This window comes from Crassostrea angulata, chromosome 8, assembly GCF_025612915.1.
Source record: "Crassostrea angulata isolate pt1a10 chromosome 8, ASM2561291v2, whole genome shotgun sequence".
NCBI classification, from domain to species: Eukaryota; Metazoa; Mollusca; class Bivalvia; order Ostreida; family Ostreidae; genus Magallana; species Magallana angulata.
In genome coordinates, this window is record NC_069118.1 from 872,649 (window position 1) to 885,757 (window position 13,109).

General features: G+C 32.5%; 1 protein-coding gene across 1 annotated transcript; it reads left to right on the plus strand.

Annotated features, from left to right (window-relative positions):
- The first annotated feature begins 663 nt into the window (after positions 1-663).
- Positions 664-8,615, plus strand: LOC128159084 (interferon-induced protein 44-like). The gene is made up of 6 exons (XM_052822134.1): positions 664-1,261; positions 1,511-1,572; positions 2,076-2,273; positions 2,421-2,567; positions 2,733-2,904; positions 7,750-8,615. Exons 1-6 carry the CDS (start codon positions 736-738, stop codon positions 8,055-8,057), a joined length of 1,413 nt encoding a protein of 470 aa, XP_052678094.1. The 5' UTR covers positions 664-735; the 3' UTR covers positions 8,058-8,615.
- Positions 8,616-13,109: the final 4,494 nt, after the last annotated feature.

The following is a 13,109-nucleotide window of genomic DNA, read 5'->3' on the forward strand; positions in this document are numbered from 1 at the left end:
TTTCCGATGCTTACATAGCTTATTTTCATATAAGTTCTAAAAACGATACTATCGGAAGTCTCAAGAACTCATAAACCCACACGCTGAAATGCACCTGTTTTCTATCCGTTTCACTATATACGTATATCATGCATAATTTAGTCCGATTTGATCGCTATGATTTTTACAGATACATGCAAACATGAATATATTACAGACACGATATTTACTTCGTTGTGATTGCCAACACTGATACATATTTCAGATTTTTCGTTAACCTAAAACCTGTTTTCTGACCAGATGTATTGATTACTGTTCAGTTATTTTCCGAAAAGTTTATATTTTTCGTCATCTTTATATTTCAATAAAAAAAGCTATGACGGAAAAATAAGATTCATATTCAAACTTCTATAATCCAGACACGTAAACACATATCAAATATTAAAACAATTATTGTTATAAAACATTACTATTAGATATGTTACAAGTTTTACCTGTATTCCATTCAGCGTGTTTTGAAAATAACCCTAGCGCTACTATTTTGAGACTGTTAATTGCTGCCGTACTCCTTTGACGGTTAAAAACGAAAGTATGAAATGTCAATTTATAAGATATTGATGTAGTTAAATGGTAAGTTTATGATGTACTTATATTGTATGCACATGTAACTTCGAATATTGATGTTTTATTACTTTTCTAATCAAGAAAAAGTATTGTTTGATGAGGTTCTTATGTATGGAAAGCTAATACAAAGGCATGGAAAGATCACTGACACGTCGAGACAAGAACCAGATATCACGATGGATTGGCAGGAACAGTCACTTTGAGCTTCTATACAAAATTAGCCGGGATGGAGGATCAACAGAAGTGTTCCATGAGTTGTGTGATAACAAAGGACCCACTGTGACCATTTTCTACAACACTGACAACAACGTGTACGGGGGGTACCTGTCAGACAGCTGGGAGAGTACTGGAAACTGGTGTACAGACCAGAGAGCGTTTTTGTTCAAATTACATTCTGCTGGCAACTGGAAACCAATGAAGTTCCCATACGTAACAAAAGAAACCCATTATAAAGATAAATCTAACGGACCATGGTTTTATTCGTTGAAATCATTTTTTCTAAAGATAACCGCGACTGGTAAACCATTGTCAAACTATTACAATTTAGAAACTTCGAGTCTTTTGGACGGACACAGATTTGACATGAAAGGAGAAACCGCCCAGTCTGTGGCAAACGGTCACAACAATGTCATCGATCTGGAAGTATACCATGTCAAAGGTCAGAAATTCTTCCTACAAGTTATCATTGTTATGCTTGAAAATAATCTTCCCAACTGTGGTCTTGATCTTTATTCTCATTAGGAATTTTGTTCAAAATAGCGATTTTTTTTTATTTTTCTGAGCAAAACCATGCTTCAAATTAAAAAACTTAATGGTTTCCGATTAGTACGTATTTCCCTTTTGTTTTCGTTGTCATTCGATAAGTACTGAGAGACACAAGTAAAAGAATACTAATATTCTATTCTAGAAGGTTCTTTAGACGAAGAACTGGACTCTTTTTGGAGGGATTCACCAGAATGGAGTCAACAGGTTTGTGTTATTTAAAAAAAATACCATTGACAATGATGCAATCTAGAAAGTACTCAAAATATAGTATCTTGACACCAAAATAGTATTTTCTCTTGTTTAGTAGGAAAAAATTAATATATGCCATGCCAAAAATTGCAAAACCATATCTTAACAGTTTGACAGAAATAAATATAAAATGATCATTAAAGTGCTCTTGTGTCTGACAAAACCTCAAAAAGACGAGATGTAATTACATTTTTTTTATGTCTAGATAACTTAAATTTTGGCTCAAAAATACAAGACGCAAATACAATTATGAAAAATGATAATGAAAATGAGTTTAACTAGACGAATGTTGAAGCTATACTTCAGAGTATTTCAACGTACAAAATATAACCTTTTCAAATAGTTTTATTTTGATAAAAGTGCTTGTGTTTCTTTTCTTTTTCTTTTTTTGGCGCTAATGTCAGAAAACATGTTGGCTGATATATATCACTGTTGTTTGGTTAATCTTCAATCATCAGACTTTTCAAGAATTAAAAGAATTTGTCGCGAACTACAAACCTTTTGATGAGATAAAAATCCCAGAGGTCAACATTTTTCTCATTGGTCCGGTTGGTGCAGGAAAATCTAGCTTTTTCAATACGATAAACACAATTTATAAGGGCGAAATGTCATCTCGTGCATGCGCTGGAAGCGCAGAAATTAGTCTTACACAAAAGGTTCGTTCTCTCTCTCTCTCTCTCTATCTCTCTCTCTCTCTCTTTCTCTCTCTCTCTGTGTTAAACATTTAATTCAAGAATATATTCTAGTCTCTAGTACACAGTTCAAGCAGGGTTTATTTAAATACGAAATTATGACATAAATAGTTTTGCAAATTCCGGGTTCGTGACCCTACAACAAAGAAACACCTTTGTTTCCGGATCTGCGACACCCGGGGCGTGGAGGAAGGTGTCTCCATTAATGATGAAGACTTAGGTTTTCTCCTTGATGGAAACCTCCCAAACAATTACACTGTAAGTATGGATCTAGATATGTTTTAAACACAAACACATGTGTGAAAAAAATTACTACCATCCGATATTTTTTATAAATCACAAAAATTTGCTTCATTATCATTTAAAACTAACTTATATTTTTCAAGTATAGAGTAAGGCTTCTGAAATAAAATATACTTTTAGTTTCAACTCGATTCGGAGACGTCAACAAAAAGAACTGGCTTCGTGGAAGAACCAACAGTCAAAGAGAAAATGCACGTGGTGGTGTTTGTACTTGATGGTAGTACCCTGGACGTCCTGTCTGAAGGGGTCGTCTCAAAACTCAAAGAGATCAAAAGAAAAGTGGTAGACAGAAGTAAGTAACTTGTGTTGGACAGGGTTGTTATTAAATCTTTAGAGATAAAAGGTATCGATGTAGGGATGAATAACACGTGTCTGAAGGGGTCGTTGCCAACTTCATGGAGATGTAATGTCTTATGGTTGATAGCAGTAACAAATGTTCATTTAAATCAAAATAGTTAATATCAAACTACAAATTTAAACTCATATCTAGTAATACTTACAGACCATGAAACGTGCTACTACACCAGTTGCACGGTTCGGTTCGTTACGCTTTTTGAACGGTACGGTTCGCTTTGTGAACGGTACGGTTCGTTTTGTGAACGGCATGGTTCGCTTTGTGAACGGTACGGTACGCTTTGTGAACGGAACGGTTCGCTTCTTGCACGGTACGCTTTGCTAAAAAATAGCTGCACGCTTTGTGAACGGTTTGCGCGCTATATTAATGAGGTAGGCGTGGCCTGAACGCTTTGATTTTTCTCGATATAATTTTGTTTAGTTTTCCGATCTACTTTAGCAAGGTGGTAATTATGACAAGAATTTTTCTTTATTTACATGATATATTACAAAAGTATTTCAATCGATCTATTTAAAATCAGAACTTCCATCTGTTCCCCTGTTTTTGATACGTTGCGTGAAACGTGTACTCAGTGACAACCGGGAGGCGGAGGGTAGTTTTGATTTTGATCAGTCTGTTATTATTAGTAATTAATTAAGATTGATGTAATCATTAAGATAGATTAAAAGAACTGTTTGACTTTGATCCGATATATTTTTGTAAATTCAGCGAGCTGTCGATAATTTTACAAAGCATCTTAAATTTTTATTTCTATACATGTACTTGAGTTGAAGTCATTAAATATTTCTAATCCATTTAAAATTGCTATGGAAAATTGCCCCAACTTTATTCCGATATTTCTTTAGTTTTCTTTATCGTTGTCTTGATTCTCGGCTAGTTGTTATTATTCATAATTCGTATGATCATTCTTTATTGCGTACTACTGTAGTACTATTGCCGATCGCCGATTGCCGTAGTGAATAGACGATGTAAAATTAATGATAAGATAAACAATGAATTTCAGATAAGAAATCTTGAAATCAACTGTTATATAGTTTTTTGAAACGAATTTTTATTCATTTAAATATTGATTCTATGATTTTCTGCAATTGTTCGTATACACAGATGATACCTACATGTAACCCGTCATCGCTTCTCTTATCTGAACTAAGATTGCGTGTATAGTCAAACTATGACTATTAGTTTGGGTTTTTTCCGTTAAACTATACATGTACATGTAACATATTTCTTACAATATGTACACATATTGATATAACAACAAGTCAATAACTTTTATATATATAATGGAGATATTTATCATTCTGTTGAACAAGTGTCCGCTCTTCACTGTATGCATGCGATTTAGCTGACGTTTTACAAATGCTAACTAACCTGTTTATGTTTTATTTACCTTTTACACACATACTTGTTGTAAACAGGACACGAAAAAATACCCGGTAATCAACAAATGAATGTTAAAAGTGATAAATATATAAGAATTTATCTAGTAACAAAAATAATACGACAGCGAGGGAAAACGACCCTGATCGCCAGTAGATGAATTATAATTATGAAATCGGAAATAAATTTTTGTCCAATAATTTAAAATAGGAACACTCTTTTCGATAGGGATTTAAGAAAACATAAAACAAAAACGTTTTATTCGATAATTTTCTCTTAGCCATATAGGAGGAGCCAAGTAGCACGCGGCGCATGGCGTGATCTGTACTGTTATACTTAAACTGATTGACAGGCGAAGCACGTGGAGTTCTGAGATAAAATCCCGCTCAAATGACCAACTATAGAAACCTAAAGCGAAATAATAAAGTTCAGTGATAAAACTTTAATTTAAGTGTTATAATCAACACATACGTTCTCTCTTTCTCTCTCTCTCTCTCTCTCTCTCTCTCTCTCTCTCTCTCTCTCTCTCTCTCTCTCTCAATCTGAGTGTGTATGTGATTATGTGCAAACCATTTGGAATTATTGATTTTTATTTGTATGAATTGAATTCATTTATTTTATTCTCACGATTTTCACAACGATTTCTACACAATGACTAAAAGTTTGTACAGTGGACGATGTACATATAGATTGATCTCGACGGTTAAAATTTCGACGCTATTTCACATCACACATATTAGATTGAATATATATTTTTAAAGAGCTGTGTTTGTGCTTACATGTACTTGTTATCTCATTTAACTATTTAATATGATGTAATTAATCATTTTTTGGTACATTAATGTACCCGGTAAATGATATTTTTATCGCAAGTTAATATGTGAAAACCCCGCATGTATAGAGTCGCTGAATTGTTCTACGGATCCACGCGCTGATAGTCTTACGTGTAGTTGTTTGTGTCCATTTCTACTGACAGTTCTTTTGTTTTTTAGAGATTAAGAAAAGCCATAAAACTAACAAGGTAGAAGTAAGATATATTCAGACTATACACACGACAGATTGTGATGAGCTACCTCACAGGTGTCCGTGGAAAAAAGTGAATACCGGCATCTCGTGTACACCTGTTTAAGCGTCCAAATATACAGAGTTAGTTGTAAAGTACAATAACTGCTAAAAAAACAAAGACAATAACACCTGTTGTGTATAGAACCAAAGATCTGTACTTCTGTACTCGTGTTTCGCACGAGCGATTTTTGTTCATGTGAAATGACGACGCCATTACCAGCTATGCGGGAAATAAAGTTGAAAGTTATTTTATGGAATGCGTGTACTTTTTCCGTTCAGTGCTTGCATTTAATTAACTAAGATTTTGTACAAGTATTTATTTACAATTTATCATATGAGTGATTTTTTTGTTTATTTATTGATACATAAATAGCTCCAGAACAAATCACTCGAGTCACCGGTAATATGTGGTTGTCATTTACTACAGCACATATATTTAATTTGTTAAGAAAAAAAGCGTATTACTTAAATTGATTTGAATTTTGATAATGTATCAATTGACTAATAAATATATTTGGTAAATTAATTTGAATTTATCTAAGAACAAATTAAGTAAAGTTACCCATTTACGATTACAGATCACAACTTCACGTTGAAAGTCCCGACAATTTTCTGGTTCTGCGTAACTTAAGTCGATATCCTTTTTTTTTTAATTTAAAAGGACATAACATTATATATATTTCAACCCTTGTTTAGCCATAGTGTATTTATTTCTAAGCATACGCTCCTTTTTTAACGTCTCGAGTAGAACGCTCTCTCTCTCTCTCTCTCTCTCTCTCTCTCTCTCTCTCTCTCTCTCTCTCTCTCTCTCTCTCTTTCCTGAGAATCACTTAAAGCTATGTAAAGTCCAGTATGTACCCAATGTTTCAAACATTTCATAAAAATAACTAAAATAGTATAACCACGAATTGTGTGAACGTTAATAGTTTACAATGTTTAAGAAATCGGCGATGCAAGTTTTGTGGAAAAACAAAAAAAAGATTACGGCCTATGAAAGGGAATATTTTTGTGACTGTTTTAATAAGAATAACAGTTTTAAATCTTAGTATGTGTTATCTAATCCCGTATAAAAAAAAATCTAGCAAAATATTGAACTTATCTGGTCAGCGATAATCTCCGTCCGTTTTCATCGAAAGACATTAGGTCAATAAGCCGTATATGGAAGTTGCACATTTATTGCACGGTACGGTACGCTTTTTTGTCCGTCTGGAGGCGGGTCTTGCATAAATTATCTTGCACGCTTTTTGCACGGTACGGTTCGCTTTGTGAACGGTACGGTTCGCTTTGTGAACGGTACGGTTCGTTTTGTGAACGGTACGGTACGCTTTGTGAACGGTACGTTTCGTTTTGTGAACGGTACGGTTCGTTTCTTGCACGGAACGGTACGGTTCGTTTTAGAGGTGTAGTAGCACGTTTCAGGGTCTGTATATTATTTTCAAAAAAAGATTTTTTTTATTATTAAGAAACGCATGAAATACTCAAAAAGTAAATGAAGCGTGAGTAAAGGGTAAGTAAAGGGGTTAAATCATTCGATACAAATCACCTTATAAATATGATTGATTCGATTGGATTAAGCAATTGTTCAAACAACTTACGATCCACATAAAAAGAATAGCTATAAGTATTGTTTTAACGCTTTCTAAAACTCGCTATGTTGAAAACTTGACCCTAAGTTTGTCAGTTTTATGGGCTGCATTAAAGAACAATTTGTGACAAATATGACAGATTATTTATTTTATTAGTTTAGCACCTTGATTATTCAATGGGAAAAGAAATGGAGATTGTCTTATGTATATAAGTGAACGACTTACATATGTGTAGATTTGCGCATGTGCGCGTGAAAAGTAATCGAGGGGGAAATGAATGACATCAAGTGGGGTTTTTTTTAAGTGAGAAAATGAAAATACTACTATAATGTAAGCAAAATATATCAATTTATTATATCATTTTTTTTTTCATTAGGAAAGATAAATATTAACAATATCAATAAACACGTAAGGACCACCATTGTCACACTTGATAAGAGAAAAAATAAAATAAAATATCAATATTATTCCTCTTGGGAGCTCTTCAGTCCAAAACATTGTTCATTTCCCGATCTGCTTTTTTCTTCCTTTTGTTACCAAATGTGTTATCCCATTATCAAACGGTCACGCTCTCGAGTCGACTACTTGTTTACCGAAGAAGATTGTGACACGACGTGATGAAGGGTATATAACAAATATGTTTAAGCAATAATGTGCTTCCTTCTTATTATGAATATTTCAGTTAAAGCCATGCCTGTTAATGCATATATAGATAAAACATTCGAATCTTATATATTATAATTATTTCCAGGTATACCACATTTAGTTTTCCTTACCAAGATAGATAAACTTTGTAAATTGGTGGAGAAAGACGTCAGCAAAACATTCATGAGTAGAGTTGTAGAAGACGCCGTCAACAATGCCGCTGAGATCATTGCTCTCCCAAGATCCCAAGTACTTCCGGTTAAAAATTATGAGAAAGAAACTACTCTCAATACGAATATAAACATTCTTGCTTTGACGGCTCTCCGCAAGTCGTTGGTGTTTGCAGATGACTTTCTGGAGAACCAGTATGATTGGCAACAGGATAATATGCAGATATTAAACAAAAGGGACTGAGCATTTCAAACCATTGGTCTGATCCTAAATGAATGGGATTGCATAGTTTGAAATAGCATTGTACACTTAGTCTCATTTCAATTTGCAAATCAATATCACCAGTTTACCCAAGATTGTGAATATATGAATTTGAACTCTAAACAAGGGCAGTTGGTCACATGATATTGAATAAATAAGTACTAAAAACGTTTTAATTGTTTCAATATATAATCAGACACATTGTATACAAGCAAGAACCCCGTGGCACAAAAAAGATAACAATGTTTCAAAATTCACTTTAAGCATATATAGCCTTTTTTCTTGACTGGCAATATGTCCGGATTTTAGTCAAGGTTTTGTAGATTTTATCAAATGCGCAAGGCAGTCTATTACTTTTTTTTCAGATAATAAGATAATGATTATGATAGTGATAATTAATTCTTTACTTTGCTAATTCAGTCAATAAACCCATGAGACAATTTACTAATGATTAGTCACATGATTGAGGTTAATGATGAATCGACATTTTTTTTTTACATAAAATTAATTTCTAATAAGAAAGCTTTTATTTTCTTTTATATTAACCGTTTTTTTTTTAATTATAATATTTTGATTCTTTAGAAATCGGATTTTTAAACAGTTATTAACTAAATATAAATGCCAGTTTTTGTAATTTAAAGGTTCACTGATATTCACTTTTGTTTAGAATTGAATTATTTAAAAGGTTTATGGAAATTTAGACTTGTATTTTCATCAATAAGTCTACTATGTCCAGTGACCTTCTTCACAATAATAATAAATGCACATGCATTATTTCTGTTATGTATGTTAAAGGAATAAGACGTGTAGTTTACTTGTTTGATGAAAATGAAAACATTTTAGATTTTGAAACATTAAAAAAAAAATTAATATTCAAATGAATTATTTAATATATATGGGAGTTAGACAAGCGGTACTCTCAGATTTAAGAAAATACAGCTTCATTAGAAATGAAGTTTTCAAACCTTTTAAACCATTTAGTATAAAAACCTTTGTATTAACAAAAAAAGGTTTAAAACCATTGTATGATATATCAAATCAGACAAATGTAACACCAGTGGTAAAGGAAAAATGGAGTAAACATTTTGTTATTACAGAAAAACAATGGGTTTCAATATTTCATTTATCTTTTACTATTACCTCAGACTCTAACTTTCAATGCAGTTCAGAATAAACTATTATATATTAACAACATTTACTAGCAAAATTTGGTAGAGTTTGCAACTCTAAAGGAATTAGAATAGTCTTTAATAATAAAACTTTTACTTTTGGTGTCTTAGATGGTGTGAAGTCAAAAGTGTTCAATATTGTACTCATCATGATAAAAAATTACATATACAGAAGTAGTTAATTAACAGTAAATGCCCTTATGAATGATTTAAAAAAGTTACATAAAGTATTCCAGTTCTGTGCAACAGAAAGAAGTGAAATGGATAAGTTCAATACGGACTGGGAAATTTGAACCCCTGTGATTAACTCACTCTAGAGTGCATGCTCTCTCTCTCTCTCTCTCTCTCTCTCTCTCTCTCTCTCTCAATAAAATTTATGCTCAATATGTATTTTTTTTCTTATTAAACATTCATTATATATGCAATGTTGATGCAATTGTTTCATTGCACTGTTAAACACACTTTGTATCCTTGAAAATCTGTGATGTATGTAGAAGCAGTTGGCTTATTAATATGTTTTGTATCATAGAATTTGAATAATTAAAAGAAAATACTTTTATTGAGTCAATTTCAACTACATATGACTCTGAGAATCATTGTATCATAACTCTTTAGTACCATAGTATCTAAACGCCTAATTCATAAAAAATCTGATAAATTTTTTTCTTTCAAATTATCGTTGACACGTGCTACCCTACCTATGTTAAATTAAACAGATCATTTTGGATCAATACGGAAGTAGCAATATTTGTTTTGGTAAGTAGTTGGTGTAAATGTTTTAGGGTAACTGAGGGTGTTATAATGTTTCATGTTTTCTAATTTAAGTAAACTATTGATTGGCTCTCAATCAATTAACTATTTATTAACTATTTGTACAGTACAACAAGTTGATTCTCTTTAAAACACCAATTAACAGTTCCGGGATGTGAATGCATGTATATGCATTAGGTGTTGCATATTTAACAGGCATAAGGTGAGGAAAACCGTTTGATTAGAATAAATTCAATATTTTCCTACAGCTTTATGTATAGCTTTGATATCAAATACAATGATATTGTCTTCAATTTACCAAGACTTTAAATCTCGCATTAGAAACTAAAAAAAAACATACTATGTCTATAATAATTCCCATTATTTCAGATAGTCAAAAGGTTGTCTAAAAAAAATCACTCATACCTTTTATAAATTTGGACAATATGAACGTGTTACTCGTGCACAGTCAGAAGAACCAGATATCAATGGGTCGGTAAAAATAGAAGGTTTGAGCTCCTTACAAATTAAGTCGAGACGGAGGGTCCACAAAAATGTTTCTTGAGTTGGGTGACAACAAGGGACCCCAGGTTAGTACCTTCTACAACACTGACAAAAACGTGTACGGGGATACCTGTCACAAATCTGGGGAGCAGTGGGAACTGGATAACTGACAAATCGGATGAAATGCGGTGGCAGTGGTACAAAACATAGGGCACTTTTTCTTAAATTGTAAACTGCTAGTCAAGGAAACCAATGAAGCTTCGATTCCCTACATAGATGGAGAAACACATTCTTAAATTATTTATTAAGGGCCTTGTTTTTTTCCTTGCAATTGGGCTCATTTTACAGGTCCTTTAAAATGATTGAAAAATTTTGATCGAACTTTTACAAATTCAATACAAATGAGCTCCTTGACGAACAAAAATTTGACATGAGAGGATAGACCGCCCAATCCGTAGAAAACGGCCACAACAACGTTACTGATCTGGAGGTCTACCGAGTAAAAGGTTTGAGCTCATTCATTTATATCATATTAATATTTTCTCGTTTTAAAAAAATGCTAACGATATTACATTGCTGACCAGAATAAGAAAGTTAATGTGTCGTTGTAATTTTACTTTTTAAGACGGCTGGGTGGTCAGCAAGATACCTTAAAATTTCAGAAATTATCTTTCAATCTATAAGCTGTAAATCATAAGCTAAATGAAAAAAATAATTAAAAATTCAATTATCTTAGCCTTAAGGATTTCATATACCTGAGGTAAGTAAATGGGACTGTTATAAAGTTGAATGTCATGGTTATAATTTTATTACAGTATTAGATATATTCATCATTCAAAGAAATTATAGTCTTAAACAATAAAAGACTATAAACAATAGAACTTTCGAGCAATAAAAGACTATAAACAATAGAAATTTCGAGCAAATCCCAGACAATAGTTTTGCTGTAAAACATAAAAGCAAATTTCAGAAGTCATTGTCAAAATGATTGCACGATATGTGAAGGTCCTTCTTCTATTCTTAAATGTTACCCATTCCCTATGCTTTTTAAAATATGACAATTAACTAAAATTTGTCTTATTCATCATTTTAAAAAGTTAGATAACGCAATCTCTTCAGTTTGACCTCGAGTCCGGGGCGTCAATAAAAAGCCCTGGCTTTGTCAAGGTATCAACTATGAGGGATAAAATACACGTGGTCGTTTTAATTCTTGACGGGAGTAACCTGAACTTTCTGTGAACTCCTGACCAGTATCAACATTTTAGCTCTAATGGCGTTGCGGAAGTCGTTGATGTCTGCAGACGACTTTCTTGAGAACCAGTATGAGCTGAAACAAGAAAACATGGAGACGTTAAATAAACAGGACTGAGGCCCCCAAACGTTTTAGGATTCTCTGAGGAAACGATTAGAACTTGCTTTGTGACGTTTTAGGGTTTACTTCGTGTAACTTAAATATGAAGTAAAATAAAAGAAAATTAATGCTACAAAAATTATCTTAATTATATAATAATTTGGTGGGGGGGGGGGGATAAACGCAACAAATGTACATTTGATGTAATTTGCAAAGGCCTACTGGTAAACATTTTCATTAATTCGGGCAAATGTATTTATGACAGGAAAACTAAAAACCAACGTGTATAAATATGTTCTGCTACATGTTACATGTAAAGGACATAAGCCTCAAATTATTTATTCTGTGAGCGAGAGAACTGTTAGACTGTTTTACTTACAGAACTAGAATGACATATTAAGGCTTATAATTCTCTCTAAGCATTTAATCAACTGTGTAAAAAAGGACAATATCAAGTAAACCTGTTAACAAAGATGATCATGGTATGTAGCAACCTCTAATGATAAACAGTCCACTGATAAAGAACGGTGTATCATTAAAGGTTGCTACAATGGTCCTTACAACAAAACTAGTGTTGTGTGGAGTTTACTGTATTGTTGAATGAATGTTTATTTCTCTCAAACCATATCAATGGTGCATGATGTACAAAAAATATATTTACAAATGTACAAATGCAGGGTCAAGTTAGAAAGAGTATAGAGTTAAATAAATCGAGCGAATATTTTCTTAACAAATATGGACAATTTTTTTTAATGAATCAATGTCATTAGTATTCACAAAATTCCCAAATTTATAAGTATTAACATTTGTTGAATATTTTTCTTCAATTTGTTGTGGAATAAAGAAAATGCTTGGCATTTCTTAAGATAGTGGTATTCGTCACCCAAAGTGTTTTTATTACATAATTAACAAATTCTATGACATCTTTTTATGTTATTCCATCTTCCAATTTCAATAGGTTAAATTTTGTAAATATGAATCTTTAATCATTTGGAAGTTTCATAAGATAAATTTACAGTCCAAAGCTTTTCTTAAAGATTGTTCACTCAATGATTAATTCTGGTTCAAGGTTGGTATCGAATTTAATTGACTACTGTGGAACGTGAAAATGACTTTTGGCTGTTCGAGACAGCATTGTTAGATCACTACGTGTGTGATATATGGATTTTATTTTCACAAATATTGTTTACCTACCTGTAGTCGTCTTATAAGTTTTTACGATTGCCTGGCACAAAAAAACCTTTTACAATCTATTTGTTA